The 16,756-nt window shown below is 33.8% G+C and overlaps 1 protein-coding gene across 1 annotated transcript; it reads right to left on the reverse strand.

Moving 5' to 3' along the window:
• Nucleotides 1-1,442: 1,442 nt before the first annotated feature.
• LOC108481579 (mitogen-activated protein kinase kinase kinase 18) lies at nucleotides 1,443-4,772 on the reverse strand. Its single transcript, XM_017784691.2, has one exon. It carries the CDS (start codon nucleotides 4,630-4,632, stop codon nucleotides 3,181-3,183), a length of 1,452 nt encoding a protein of 483 aa, XP_017640180.1. The 5' UTR covers nucleotides 4,633-4,772; the 3' UTR covers nucleotides 1,443-3,180.
• Nucleotides 4,773-16,756: the final 11,984 nt, after the last annotated feature.

A 16,756-nucleotide genomic window follows, 5' to 3' on the forward strand; every position in this document is an offset into this window, starting at 1 on the left:
GTTTTTCGAAATGGCACATTGCATTCATAAGGAGAGACACGATTTCGAACTTTGGAGGTAACATTGTTGAAAAGAGTGGTCACAAATCTTGAAAGTTGTACAAAATAGATATAAAGAATACAAAAAAAAAAATCTTTTGATAAGGACTGAAATTTCAAAATTTGAAAAGTACAAAATTAAAAATGAGTAAATTAAAGTATAAAAATTAAATTCACAACTTCTATAAAGTACAAGGACTAATAACATAATTAAAATTTTATTTAAAGGATGAAAATTAGAAGAAATATATTTGAAAACTTCCATGATATAGAAATTAATAAATTGTACCTAGAAGAAAAAGAAATTAATAATTTTCATTTTCAATGCAAATGTGATCATAGGAAACCTCCATTCCGCGTACCTTTCTTCCCCTTAATTTTATTCTAGAAGCCTCAACATGGAGACATATAATTATCAACAAAATCCTCGTTCTTATCATTTTTGTTTTTTATATAATATTTAAAATTATCTATAATTCCTCCTAAATTTTTAAATAGGAGGATAATGCGCTTCAGCGCACTCGAACCCAATCAATACCAATCCAACTAAGACTCAATCAATAATTTTACCATTTAATTGAGTCATCTATAATGGGGTTATATTTGTCTCTGTCCTATACCCTCTTTAATCCTACTACAGTTTTTTTTTTCATAAAGTATGCTGTTTCTACGGAGTACATTGAATCTTCCAAAAGAAAGAAAAAACATGGCAAATTCGTGGGAAGCTTCGAATTGGGAATGAGAATCCAAACCAAGGAAGGAATGTAGCATAGCATCCTAAGAACTTGTCGGATTAGTTTGTGGTTTCACATTTGAAACTTTTCCATGTCGTTTGTTGACAAATTAATAATCTTGTAGGAGAGACTATGAAGAGCAAATATATCTAAATTTCTAGAAAAAGTGTTGAACGACTTCTTGGTAGCTTACCATATGACCTTGAAAAGATTTTAGAGAATCAAAATTCCTTCATTTTTCTAAGCAAAATTGGGTCATTTTCTTTCTTTATTTTGTTAATCTTTCATTACAATTGTTTCTTATCAACCCAAGATATCTTAATGGATAAGAATATGTAAATGCCAATTTATGCTTTTTTTTTTTAATCAATTGTGAAATTTTAAATTGAAGGGTTGATTCAACCGGATGTGCTCAACTTTTGGTCAAAATCTAAGTTGGTTTTCTAACTTTTTTGATTATTTTTTCACTTAATCTTGATATTAAATGTTAGGTTGAATATGAGGTGTATAAAAATATTTATTACTTTATACATGATTAATAAAAATAACTCATGTCAAATCCGAATTGATAGTTAAACTTATTGAGTGATTTCATTAGAACGTTTTGGGGATTGACCTGTATAAACAAAGAAAAAGAAGGAATAGAGAAAATTGAGCACACAAATTTACGTGAAAAAACTCCTCCAATGAAGAGGATAAAAAATCACGGAGAAAAGAAGATTTCACTAATGAGCAAATAATCGAAGAGTACAAGATGGAGAAATTTAAAACAAACTCTAACCTCGAAAACAAAACTCTTTGTCTAAAATACAAAATTTCCTTAAAGCTCTCTCTTAATTTTCTCTCTAATGTTGTATTATGATGATGAAGATGTTATTCTAGGGTTACTAAAGCCCTCCTTTTATAGGTTAAGATTAGAGTTCTAATTAGACTAAAATATCACTGGTATAATCAGAATTTTACTGGGAAAAATAATCTTGCTAAAAGTCTAATTACGCAGTTGTTTTGAGATAGAATTCGTTGCATCGCCACAACGTCATGGGTCGCATCGTTGGGACGTCATCTGTTGTGATGACATCCTGTGTCGCGTTGTTAGGACGTTGTCTCTGTTTTGTATTCACTTCAAACTTCTTCGCGTTATTGTGACGTCACGTGATTTCTGATCACAACGTCGCCTCTACTTTAATTCTAGTTTAAAAAAAAAAATACAAGTCGCACTCCACAAAACGTTATTTCAGTTTAAAGATAAAATTGAATTTTTTTAAAGTCTAAAATGTATGATGAAATTATATTATAAGAAAAGAATTAATAAATATTAATAAATTCAAAATAATATAGTAAAACACATCATATTAATACATATGAATGCTAAAACAAAATGGAAAAATTGACAACATTGATTCAACATTGACTAATAGAACCAAGCATATTGTTAAAAGGATAAGAATCTGTAAAATGCAATTGATATTTAATTTGTTTAATCAAAATTGTGAAATATGAAATTAAAGTAATGGAGTTTGTGTTATATCCCACACAGCAACTTGTGCATTGAACAGATGCCATCTTTTAGGTGTCTTTCTCAATGACCAAAAAGTAGCCGTCAATACAACACTAACCCTAAATCCTTACTAGCTTCAGCTTTAATAATAAATATAACTAGGAGACAAATGATAGAGGATTTTGATGCATAAGATTTTTTAAGTCTTACACGTCATCCTAAATGTCCTAGAAAAAAAAACACAGTTTGAATTCCATGATGTCTTTTATGGACATGGAGATACCAATATTGAATTTGATGTGCATAGCATTAGAAAATATCTTAAGGCATTAGAGTCTGATTTTTTTTATGTACATTAAATAAAAGTATTTATTGAAGCTCATTGAATATAGAGGATGTGAGTTTTAGCATCTTTAAATATATTAATTATTTTAGACAGGATTTAGATTATTAATATATAATTTGGATAGATTTTACTAGAATATTAAGTTTAAGACCAATCGCGATAGGACAACAATGTGAGTTCACATATATTCAAGGAGTTCGCAGAAAGGATAAGTTCACCAATCCAGCTTGCTACAGTTTTAGTTCGCATGTACTCAAGGAACTCATGGATTTAACTTATCACAGTTTCAGTTTGCATATATCTAAGGAACTCGCAGTCACCCGGACACATGTCTAGCAGATACAAAACCCACTTGGAACGTCAGTCCCAAGAACAGAAATGACCGCTTGTTCCGTAGACATGTGTCCAGCAGGCCTGAATTTCGTAGAGAATATCAGTACTAGAGGCAGTAAAATCAAGACAAAATAGTGGAGGTTCTATCATGAGCTGTAATAGCATCTGTAACAACATGTATATATACTCTTGGTAAGTTTATAACTAGCTTAAATATTGAATAGTTTATTATTAATTCAGTTGATGGTTGTTGTTATTGCAACAATCAGGTTGTACCGGAGATTGAAAATTTAAGTTGCAACGATTGGAGGTTGGACCAAAAAGAATGGTGGAGGTAAAGGATAAAAGTAATGAAGGAAGAAAGAAGTAATTTAAAAACATCAATAAAATATATAGGAATAATTTGAAATCACACAAAATTAATTGTAATAATAAATTACAAAATCTGCAGAATATCAACTTTCCCTTCTCCACCGCAAACTCCACTTTTTCCTTTTGTGGCCAACACCGACAGCTTGAACCAGCCAACGGATCGCACCGTTGGCCACCAAACGACGATTTTAGCCCTCTAAGACGCACGTATTTACCACACTGCCGCCAATTGAAAATTTCCAAATGCGTCCTCGTCAACTCCGGATATTCCGTACTTGTCCCTTCCTCGCAATTCACACGTGATTCACGAGCGTAACTCCTTACCGTCGCCCAACCATCCGATTCCCAAATTGCCCCTGCTTCATTCGCTAATTTACTGATCCTCTCCTTCGCCGACGATTCGAAATTCGCAGTGTTTTCGTCCTCTTCGAAATCCGACCCGGCGAAATCGAGAACGCAACGCGGAGATGATTCTCCTATCATTTTCGGCGGCGATGCCGATGATATAAATGGATGCTGCAGCAGCTGATCGCAGCTCCACCTTCGATTTGGATCCCTTCTCAAACACTTCTCCACGAAATCCTTACCAAGTTTGGATAACTGAGTCGGCAACTCGGGGAGTTCCTCCGAGTAAGCAATTCGACGTAGCGAGTCGAAACCGTGATCCTCCCAAGCTGGCTTCCCGGTAATCATCTCGACGACAGTGCATCCTAGTGACCAAATATCGCTCTCCGGCCCTTGATACTCGCCGCAAACCACCTCTGGCGCCATCCATAAAGGGCTTCCACGTGGCTTAATCAGCGACCTTCCCTTTTTTATCTCAATCGCCGAGCCGAAATCCGCGAGCTTTACGGAACTGGAATCCGATCCAAGCAAAACATTCTTTCCTTTCACATCACAGTGAACAATGCCTTCGTCGTGCACGTACTTCAAACCCGAAATCAAGCACCGCGTGTGCCACCGCAAAAGCCTCTCGTCCAAGTCAGCAGCCCGCCGCTTAACAATCTCCACGTCAGCAACGGTGCCGCCCGGCAAATACTCCACGTGAAGATTACGGAAAGAATTCGCCGGAGAGACGTCATCGCCGAGGTAATTAACGACGTAAGGAGAGGAAAGCGAACGGAGGATCCGAATTTCATTCTCCAAAGACTCCAACTGGCTGGGAAGACACGTTGCTAAGTCGACGGACTTGACCGCGGAAACGGCGCCATTAAGTTCGTTGATCGCTAAGCTAACGGTACCAAAGGAGCCTTTGCCTATACACTTGCCTCGTGTCCATGAAGTTTTCTGGGTATGGCTCTGTTTCTCCATTTTTCGAAACTCAAATTTTTATTTTCTTTTTTATGGTTCTCTGTTTTTTCGAGGGCCCAAATGCGGGTATTTATATCCGAGTAAACTAGAATGATATTGAGTCCTACGTGGAATTTATAGATAGATAAATGGGAAAACTGTTTGATTATGTCACTTTGTTATTATTATATTATTATTTGAGTTAGGAACTGGGCATGTGTTTTGACATATCAACGACAGTGGGAACTGGGAAGAGTTGACGATGATTCTGGCTTTTATCCTTATCCCACACCCAATTCTACTTCATCTACCCCCTTGTTTTAGTTGGGGTGATTTTGCTTTTGATTATTAAGTTTGTTAGAGTAATTTTTTTTGTCTCGTTAAAAAGAATATTCAGATATTTATACATATTATTACTATTTATAATTTAATTTTATTGTTCATAGACTTGATCCCACTATTCATAGAACTAACATTTTAAGCAAGCATAGGGCATGTTGAACACCTGTACCGTTCTGGGTTGCTTGGTAGACCTCGCAGCCCCTACATGTGAACTTCTCGGGTGTATGCAAGCGCGAGCTCCCTTGGTTGTCCTTTCGTTGTACGCCTCACATATATCCATTTGGTGGGGCCTAGTTAGGTCATGGGTAGGCAACTTGGATCTTATCCAGGTTTCAAGTTGGTGATCATTAGTGTATAGCAAAATTATTTTATTTCAAAATAAAATTAAAATGTTCACATGATAATGTCGAGAGTTGCATGAGCAAGTTTAAAGAGCAAAGAGTGGTAGAAATGTCTTTAATCCCTCTTATATAAGCGAAGTGTTTGTTGTCAAATTTATCCCCGAAATCGCGAGTAGTAGTTCTATTAGGTAGAGAGATATCAATTGTCTTACCAAAATATAATCCAACCTTTCTAGGATACGATGGACAATGTTGTTGGTAGCTAGTGGCAACGTCTTTTGTAATGTGTGTTGGGACCTAATGAATGTGACACGGACCTCAATAGGATCTTTGTGATAATTCTTAGTTGAGAGAGCATGCTTTTAGGCTTTACTTGATAGAGTGAAAAAAAATTGAAAAGATGAAAAATTAAATGGCTGGAAAAATGAAAAGATGGAAAACATAATTTACTTTCTATAGGTAGTGTTTGGTAAGAAAGATGAAAAAATTGTAAGGACAAAAATAATTTTCTTTCCATTACTAGATAGACTTGAGAAATGAATAAAAAATAAAACATTTGAAAAATATATAATCTTAAACCAGCATACACTTCTCGTTTATTTTTTCTCTTCTCATCATTCAAATTTGGAAGGATTGGTTTTTATGTATTAAAATAAAAAATAATTGTCCCTCTCTTTCAAGTGTACTTAAAATTTATTTTCTTTTCACTTTTCCACCTAACTAAATACACTCATACGGTTGAGATGGTTATTTTGAATTTCTAACTCAAGTAATGATTATGTACAAAGTACTAATATTTATGGTTAAAAAATGTTTAATTGTTGTCTATAAAACATTAGCTTAATGAAAAGAAAAAGAAAAAAAAGCTTTGAGAATTTTGAAGTCTCAAATTTAAGTGAATTTATCTAAGATTTATTTTGACCAAGTATGGGAAAGCACAAAGTAGTTTAACCATTTAAAAAATTTACCTAACAAGCTAAAAAATTGAAGATGATTGGTGAAGTTACATGTGGTTGTGGAGTAAGAAGATTTAACAATGGGAATATAATATTTAGGAGGTGCCCCAAGTTGAAGCTTGGTGGCCGAAACCGTAAAACAATGCAAGTCCACTAGATGGGAATGGGACACAGTATGGGTTCCACACCCCCCAAATATAAATGTCGGGTCTAACTATCAGATTACGTGTCAAAAAAATGTAGGTACACGTGGCACCAATAAGAAAGGAAAACATGAGGATGTTGGTTCCCAAAGATGCTTGCGTTTGTCTTTTGCAGTGAAGAGTTATTAGTGGAATGTCTAATCTCCTTTTTTTTAACTAATAAAAGAAGTAACACCAAGTTAGCTACTAGATGAATTAAGGGTCAAGTGAGATAGGATTAAAAGAAAATTTTAATCGATAAATGAAGATACCCTTTTTGGCATTGCCCCAGAAAATCAAGTATTTTGTAATGATATTTTGCCTAGATTCAGGTCATGTAAGTAGGATGGTGACAGTCAAAAAAATTTAGGATACCCATTGTTTTAGAACATTAGATTGTTTTGGTTTTGCCTTTGCTATATGGTGATGCTATTTGAAGAGTAGACCCTGCATTTGTGAATTGAGATCATCATTCATTAGGAAAGGTGCTTCTTTTTCAATTTTTTAGTTCTTTTGAATGATTTGTCAAAAAGTCTGTGGACCTAAGGACATACCATGTTTTGACCCCCACCCCCTCATCAATGTCTCTCTACTCTTATTAGTTAACTATTTTACTTGTGTGAGTATACCATTAAGGTTAAAAGGAGTTTTGTAAGATTGGGTGTATGTTGGATTCTTTAAACGAAGATAAAAATGTAATTCCAGTAGAAAGTACTTTTGTGATTGATTAGGTTAAAATCATAGTTTAAAGATATGATTTGGTTTGAAAAACTCTCTGTTTACCGTCTTTTTTTGTTCGAAATCATAGTTTGACTTTTTAACATCAATGATAAATGGAATCATAGGCATGTTGATATTGACTCGAAGTTAAAATTTCAATATGATTCAACCTATAAAAATCAACCCAGACTCGTTTGATCTATTGTTCCAAAACTAACATTGCTCCAACCTGAAATTAACATGAACTAAGCTAAAAATACTCAATCCGAAAAGCTTGAGTTTGAAATTGACCCAAATGAAAGGGGCAGCATAGCAATATCCCACTATAATCTTAATCTTGTTTAACAGGGTCTTGGATTGGATAAGGTAGAATAACTTACTTAAAGGGAAAGGCAAAGGAAAAGGGAGAAATTGTTGTCCACTTAAACTCGAAATTAAAAATTTCCAACTTGGGGTTGGGTGAATTTGAGCCTTTTCTTTTCTGAAAAGGCACTTGGGTGGCAAATAATAGAGCCTGTGTGGTTCAACATTTGGAGGGGAATAGCATAGTGACCTTGTTGGGTTATTGTCGTATTTGCATTGGAAAGCTCTTTCCTCAAATGCTTCTAATAAATGAAAAAGGATACTAGGCAATGATCTAACCCATACCAAATCTTCTTACCGCTTAAGTTATGACATAACCCTATTCATGTATATCACATTAATGTATATGCACGTGATACTTATCCGATGTCCAAAAGCTCCAAATTTGGCTTTGCCTTTGGGATCTTAATTTTCCTTTACCAATAATATTCAATCCAGCATTTGGTTTATTGGTTAATGATATATTAGTTCAATTCTTGGATTATGCCACAAGGTCATCATCCTCTTTAATCTTCCAATCATGGTGAAGACGTCATCTAATTTCATCTTCTCTTTAACTAAAATCAATTGTTTCGTGTACCAAAAGCTACTCTCCTCCATCACCTAAAAGATTAAAACCACATTGATAAATTAGGTAAGTTGGGTTGATTTTGGATTCAGTGAATTTAGATTAGATTAATTTAAGTAATTCTAGTTTCAAGTTATTTAGGTTTGTCAATCGGTTTTCTTTTTCAAATTAGATTCAAATTCTTCTTACTTTTTTTTATTCAAATTATGTACTCACGCCATTCTAAATTTGGGTCATTTTTTTTTTCAAGTTAGGTTGGATTTGAATTGTTAATATTTTATGATCAATTTAGATTCAAATTAATAAACTAACTTTTTAAGTTCGGATCAAAATTGAAAAGTATAGTTAAAACTCCTACAAAAAAACTAGTTGGTATCTCGATCATTCAAAATCGTGATTAAATTTGGAATGTTTGGCTAAATTTTATCTAAGATTAGAGGTTTTGGTAGGTTTTAAGATTTTAAGTGTTCAATTTTAAGTTTCATCTTATGCAAAACTACATGTGAATTAAATTTAATTATATTTCTATTTTCAAATCGATTATGCTTTGTATTGAGTTGATTCTAATTCTATTAGATCTCTGATTAATTAAGTAGTCGAATGGAATATTTACTGCACTGACCAGCTAGCAATGAACCCAATGCCAAATTCAATTGATGAAATATACAAATAGCGTCCAAGTTTGTTAGAAAGAGCAGGAAAACAGCGGGTATGTTCCAAGGCTGCCCAATATTTTGTCGTAAAACAAGAAGACAGAAACAAACAACATTAATCAGCTGGGCTAGTCTGGTCGACAGACACTCTAACGTGCATCAACCAACATTAAACTCTTTTCTCATTTCGTGTGCTGTTGGCAAGCAAACCTCAATCTCCCCCAATTTGATGCCTTTCTCTAGAGATTCATGGACAGCCATTAAATTGCCAGTTGGCTGTACTTCTTATTCAGTTTCGTATGATTTAAACCTATCGAACTTTCTTTAATTCCTGTCATGCATCCCGTAATCATACAAAGATTAATTTTTTTTCTCTTCAATTATGTAAGTAGGTGTATTTATGTTATGAGTAAACTACATTAGTAGTCATCCAACTGTGAAAAGTTACAAAATGATTACTTAACTATTTAATTTTGTCTTTTTTGGTCACCTAATTATATTGGATTTTTAGGTGTTTCTATTTTTATGTTAACTACTAGGTGATAAAAAAGACAAAATTTAATAGTTGGGTGACCATTTTGTAACTTTTCATAGTTGGATGACCAAAAAAGAAATTTACTAATAGTTGGGTGAACACTTTGTAACTTTTTATAGTTGGGTGATTTTTACTGTAGTTTACCCTTATTTATTGTTATACCCCCACAAGAACATGACATATGGAAGGACGTGGAATAGCCTATAGATGACCTTTCGCTGAAAACAATCCACACACAACCTTTTGTTGGGGATAGTCCATAATGACCCCTCGCCTAGAACAATCCACACCGAAGCAGTTGAGTCATCTCTTTCTTCTTAGTGGTGCACTCAAAAGTGTCACCCACCATTTACTCCCTCTCCAATCTAGGGTCCTTCCTCACCTTCTTAACTACCTATGAAGTGTTATCTTCACCACCTATATTATTTTTTACCATCAGAACAATGAGAACAAAAGAAAAAAAATAAGAATGAAAAGAGCTTAAAAATTGAATCCTTACCTTGATTAAAGCCTCAACATCAAACAAAGAACAATGGCGAAGAATAAATTGAAAAAAATGTAGAAGAAATCTAAAGAGTAAGGAAGAAACCTTTTAGCAAAAAGGAAGAAAGCCAGAGAAAAGCTTAGAAGAAACTTGGAAAGTCAAGCTTCCAACACTTAGAAAATTCTTAAACTAAAGCAAATGAACCCTAAAACTCTAAAAACAAGGTTGTTTAAAAGGACTCTTCAAAACATTATGTTTTGAGCATAATAGACCCAATGGTTCACGGGACAACTTCAACTGGACACGTGCCAGCTCCATCATTGGCATTGTTTCCTAATGCACAACTATAACACTCCATCATTAATGCATCCATTCTAGAACCTTTGATGCACCTCCCTTTTCCTTGAAACGTCTCCAACACACACACAAACGATACAAGTTTTCACTTGTTGAACTTTCTATAATGTAACTCAATTGTTTAACCCCTCATGCCTAGTAGCTATCTGAAAGGTCTCGAGTTAGACCACTTTATAACATACCTCTCAGTCAATGGGCAATTGTTGCACCCCCACAAGAAAAAGACACGTGGCAAGACATGGAACAACTTACAGATGACCCTTGCTAAGAACTATCCATACATAACCTCCCATTAGGTACCATCTATAACAACCTATTTCCTAGTACGATCCATAAAAACCCTCGATGTTCTTATTTAAATCAACTCCGAGATGATCCACTGCACACCCCCCAGGGACCACTAAGGAACCACTTGATGTTTACCCTCTTTAGGACCACTAAGGTGCAACAACCTTGTACAGCCCTAGGAAAGAGAATGTTAGAGTATGACCATATAGTACACTATATGGCAACAACTTCCAATTAACTGACCACACAATCATGCCTACCCTCCACATTGTGGGCTACGTGGCATTATAGCACAAGGGGTAGCCCTTATATATACCCCAGAGCACAAGAGACTAAGGATCTGCCTTTCTCCCCTAAGAAAAACCTAAGTATCAGCCTAACTTCCTCTTCCTTTCTCCTTATCCTCTTTCTCATTGAACTCCTTAACTCCAACTCTCACTTGTCACAAGTGAACCGACTTTTCCATCACCGCCACATTTTCCTCCTTATTAAATACTAACATTTATAACTATATTAAATTAAGCTATAATGTCAAATTTAGCTCTTAATATTTACATCTTTTGTCAATTTGCCTCTTATTCTTCTTTTTGAATTGAATTTCGCCCTAGACCTTTAAAAAAGAATCGAATTTGACCATCAACCGTTTGAAAAAAGTTGAATTGTTGTTTTTCATTGAAAATACTAGTTAAAATATTAAATTTTTAAATATGCCCGCATGGCAGTCCATGTGTACTTCGTGCTATTATTTAAAATTTTATGAACTTTTTTTTATAATTTTTATTTTTTGATTATTCTTTTTTTTTAAATTATTTGTTGACGTGTCATATATAAAAAATAATGTCATATCAACATAAAGTACACGTGAACTACCATGCAATTTAGCACACCAACATTATTACAAAAATTAATGTTTTAGTCAACATTTTTATTTTTTTAAATGATTTGACTTTTTTTAAAGGTTGATGGTCAAATTTAACTAAAAAAGAGAGACCAAGGATCTCCTTTTTTTCCCTAAGAAAAACCTAAGTATCAACCTAACTTCCTCCTCCTTTCTCCTTCTTCTCCTTCTCTTTTTCCTTGAACTCCTTAACTCTAACTCTCCATCTGTCATAAGTGAACCAACTTTTCCATCACCACTACTTTTTCCTCATTGTTGAATACCAACATTTATATTTGTATTATATTAAGTGATACGTGATATTCACGACAGGTTTTAAAAATTTATAATTAATCATTCTTGAAACTAACTATTATCGATGAAGGCAAGTGTACTATCAAACAATAGTATAGCTTTAGCAAGACCGAATTGTCGAACAAAAAAGGAACTAAGAGTACTAGTAATTACTTCTTTTTTATTATCTAGCCTAAAAATTAAGGGGTTTGTTTATCTAAACTAATTAACTAAACTAAGGGTGCACAGATAGAAAATTGGGAAAAACTTTTGGGAGAACTCGATTGATTAAGACAATACCCAAGGAAAAATCCACCCAGACTTCACTTGTTATTTGACTCTGAATCAGACGATTTATTCATCTAACTTGATCCGTAGAAATCCCTAAGTTATATTATTATCTTTCTCGAGACTAATAACGTCTAACCCTAGGTTGATTAATTGAAATCTCTTTCTAATTAACGTCCTAGTGTTGCATTAACTCGATCTATGGATCCCCTTATTAGGTTTCACCCTAATCCGGCAAAATCTTATCACCCTATCTCTAGGCGTGCAATCAACTCCACTTAATTACGACAAATTTACTCTTAGACAGGGTCTTTTCCTCTTCTGGAATATTAAAACAAGAATTAAGAACACATAATTAATAACAAGCCAAATATTTATCATACAATTCAGATAATAATAACAAGATCTGTCTTAGGTTTCATTCCCCTTAGGTATTTAAGGGGTTTAGTTCATAATTATGAAAGAAAACATCTCAAAAGAATAAAGATAACAAAACATAAAGAAAACCCAAAACCCCTAAATAGAAATTGAAAGGAGATCTTCAGTCTTGACGATGAATCCGGCTTCTGAGATGGATCAATCGGCTTCCCTTAAGTAATTCCTTGCCTCCTACTCCGTTTGTCTTCTAAGTGCCTTCTTCAGTGTTTAAATAGGCTTTAGAATGCCTAAGAGCCCTCAAAAGCGGCCTTTTTCGAATAGGACTATACTTGGGCTCGGCAGGGACACGCCCATGTGCTATTACTCCAGCTCGTGGTCAAGGCTGTTGAATAGGCACGGGTATACAATCTACCCGTGTAAGTCGTGCTTTGATCCTGCCAAATAGACACGGCCGTGTGACACGCCTGTGTAAGGAAGTCCAGGCCATGTTGATTTCTCACGTGGGTCTATTTTCTCCATTTTTGGCCCTTTTCTCGCTCTTTTTACTCTCCTATGCTCACCTAAGTATAAAACATAAAAGTAAAGAATTAGGAGCGTCGAATTCACCAAATCTAAGGAGAAATCATCCATAAATGTGCTAAGTATAGGATAAAAATATGTATAAATTACGGTTTATCATCAAGTCATTGTCACACCCGAAAATGTTAAAGGTTAAGTTCCACGATAGTTATGGGAATTAAATTAAAAAAAAAACTTTCTGTTTAAGCGAGTTCTAGTATGATTATGAGAATCTTACAGACTGATTGGTAAATAGTTAGAATTCAAGCTTAGTCTCATTACATTAGAACCAAGAATTTTCTTTTAATGGGAAATATTATGATTAAGGGTATTAATAATATTGACTAACTTGGCATTAAGAGAAACGGTAGTGGAAAGATTATATATGGAGGAATTCTTTCATTATGATATTCATTTTTCTTTCTTCCATCTTCTTCTCTGCTTTGATTGAAAAGAGAGAAAAGTTAAGAAGTGCTCTGTATGGAGGGAGAAATTAGTGTATTAGCTTAAGTGATTAAGAATTTAGTAAACTGCTAACCGAGAAGGAGGAAGCTCAGGTGATAAGAAAAAACTAAGCAGGTGTAATCTGTACTAGTTTTCAGGTATTTTTGACATTAGATTACTAGTCTAGGCCAAATCTGTGTCACATGTATCTTCAAGTTCGCAACAAATGTTGGATCTCTGAATCATTAGGAAAAAACATGTAACAATATGTACGAGTCTTTTACTAGGTTCATAGAGACACTTTCATTTTATAAACTCATTCTCATTTCCTTGGTAAAATAATTGAATATACTCAACAAACCAAATTTGACTTACCAAATTTTCAATTATACAATTAAAGAACAAAAGAAAAGAAAGTTAAACGATGTTTATAGTATGAACTTAACTAGTGGAATGTTAACACGCCACGGTAGAGTCTACTCAACAACTTTTCCTTTCCCATGATCTTCTCTTGGCAGATTCAAATCTTGATCTATAACACAATTTAATTCAATTTTATCAACCAATATTATTCATCAACTTATGAAGCATATAAGCCAGTTCAATTCTATCACTCGAAATTCCCTTAAACCTAACACATTATACAGTTAAGCCCTTTTATAACAAAGTTTATAGAACTCTTAAACTGGTTTTGAAATGTCTGCACTTTAGCCCTGATATTCGAAACTAACAAATTTTCATTTTACCAAGTGATCCTTTTTCATAACCTCTCTTCTAATCTAATCATTTAACACTACAATTTCAAGCATTCAACAATGGAAATCTCATGAAATCTTTAATAGTTTTAGAAACAAACACCATTGTTAGCTAGATTGAAGCAAAACAATCTCAAAAAACACAAAATCCATGCAAAAAGGGGCTAGAATTAACTTACCATGCAAGAGCGCAAAACTTGGTTGAACTTTTCCAGCTCAACCAAGAAGAAAAAAAGTGATAGAGAGGATGAAAGAAAGAAAATGAACTCCCTCTTTCCATCCACTATGTTATGATATATATATCTAATCTAACTATTAATTAAAATTAACATTATTATAGGTAAAACCAACACTTGTCTGGCCACTATTTATAAAAATGGTTAAATTATCATTTTAATTCCTAATCAATTAACTTATTAGCAAATAGAAATCCATAATAGTCAACTTTTACCTCCTTTACTATTTCATCCCTGTATTATGATCAATTCTCTAATCAATTTAATTCTCTAAACCAATGGTTATTAAATATTAATATTTATGGACTCGATCATCAAAGAACAAGGTTTTGAAACCACAGTTTTTGGTACCAAAACATGAGACTTTATGAAGTCTAAGGCTTAAATCCTCATATGTGTAAGCAAGTCCACGCCCATGACATATGTAAGTTATGAAAGTCTATTGGACTTGTTCTTTATGTTTCATGATAAAGTTTTACATGGAATTCATTCATGCGAAAGTCCACAGAATAGCCCGTGTACAAGAATTCGCATCTATATATAAATATTCATTTATAGATCCGCATGTATGAGTTTGCACCCATGAATCTTCAGTATGAATCTATATGTTTGACAATCCACTAGATGTATATTTATGATTCAAGTTATAGTAATCTGCTGATCTTATATCTATGATTCAAGTTGAGTGTTCAAAGAGGCTATTTTTCATAAAAATTGGTATGGACTATTATCTAAAGAAGAATTTGCATGGGCTCGACTTTATGTTCAAGCTACTAGAATTTGTATAAGTTATTTTTCTCAAGCCAAAACCGCAATGATCTTCTTTCATATAGGAGTTCGTCAAGGATTATCTTTTAAATCGAGAGTCTAGAAGTAGTTATTATTTAATATGGAGTTTCCAAGTAGGAACCTATATGTATGAATCTGCGATTATGATTCTGCTTATAAAGGTTTGTAGTAAGGTTTGCAGGTATTTGTTCACCAAGCTCGAGTCCGCGTATATAAGACTTTAAATGTAAATCTGCATGTAAGAGAAATTCTCCAAATGTGAATCTCTATACATGAGTTTTCTAGAATTAATACACTGTAAGTGAATCCAGAATAACAATGAATGTTAACGTAATTCACATATGTTCTGCTAGAAAAAGAGGCAATATTTTATCTTGTAGAAAATCAATACAAATAAGTAAGTAAAAAATCAATTGGCATTTTAGCCTATAGCATGACCTATAGAAATGGAGGATTCTGTCAATGCAGAAACTGTACAAATTCTGAAGATGAGCTAATACAATGAAGGACAAAAGTATGCCAGGAAGATTGTGTGAACCTTACTTGTGCAAGTGTTATCAAGCAGGAGATCAAACCCATGAAGTTCTTACTTATAATTCATAAATGGTATATTATATTGAAAACTCACTAAGTTCATTTAAACTTAGATTTTGTTATGTTTTCCAGTTATAAATTTTTTTATAAGAAGTTAAAGAGGGATCAAGCCAAAATTCATCCAAGCTTAGACGAACTTGTGTTCTTACATGTAGCATGCATATAGCAAGGAGTCCTAGAGACTGAGCCTTAAGGTTAGAATTCTCTTTTTGTAACTAAGTGTATGTTGGATCTGATGCTCTAAGCGTAGTATATCCGTTTGTAAACTTGTAATTTTTTTCGATCAGATTGGTTAATAAAATAAAATCATTGATTACATTAAACTACTTTGTATAATTGTTCTCACATGGTTTTTGCACGTAAAGCAAAATGAAAGAAAATGTTGTTCATTGGTTGTCTAAATGTTTAACTAATACTAAGCAGTATTACGTTGTCGGATCGTAGCACAGAAAGATAGAGATATAGATGTCCTTAGTCTAATAAAAAATGAGCAATCTGATTAAAAGACTAATATGCCGTCTATCAGGTCCAATTGGGGAGATGCCTTGTCTTGGGCATTGTAGTGGATGAATCCTAGAAGATAGAGATATAAATGTGATTAACTAGATTGATAGTAAATCGAATAAGACCCAAGCAAAATAGATCCTGAATCTGTTTATCGGTTTTTCACTTATGACGTTCATAATTTGATATACCTATATCTTGAATGGATGACAGACTATGTATGATTGACTCGCATACTTTGACGTAAGTAAAAGCCTGAGTTCAAATAGATAAGGAATCGAAAGCTGGTGCGTTGAGTGTACGACTTCTGTAGTATGTAGCGTCATTCACAATAGTGAAATTCATAGCCCAAAACATGGGTCATCCGTTTTTGTGATAGATGAGTTTATCACTATTTGATAGTGATTGGCTTTTCATGAAGGAAGATGTAATGGTTACCATTAGGTAAAATGGGATCATATTGGGAGAATAAATATTATCCCAAAAAGATCAAAGATATCCTATTAGGGTAATACACTTATGACAAGGTAATTTGACGAGCACTGAGTAGTTGTTTTCATTATGGTATGTTGTTGGGGAGAGCTTAGTCACGATATTATAGTGGAATGACTTCATGACTAAATGAGTTTATAATTAATA

This window comes from Gossypium arboreum, chromosome 1 (genome assembly GCF_025698485.1).
Source record: "Gossypium arboreum isolate Shixiya-1 chromosome 1, ASM2569848v2, whole genome shotgun sequence".
Classification (NCBI taxonomy): domain Eukaryota; kingdom Viridiplantae; phylum Streptophyta; class Magnoliopsida; order Malvales; family Malvaceae; genus Gossypium; species Gossypium arboreum.

Excerpts from the sequence above, each read along its gene's own strand:
- LOC108481579 (XM_017784691.2), bottom strand. The coding sequence starts at position 4,632 with ATGGAGAAACAGAGCCATACCCAGAAAACTTCATGGACACGAGGCAAG.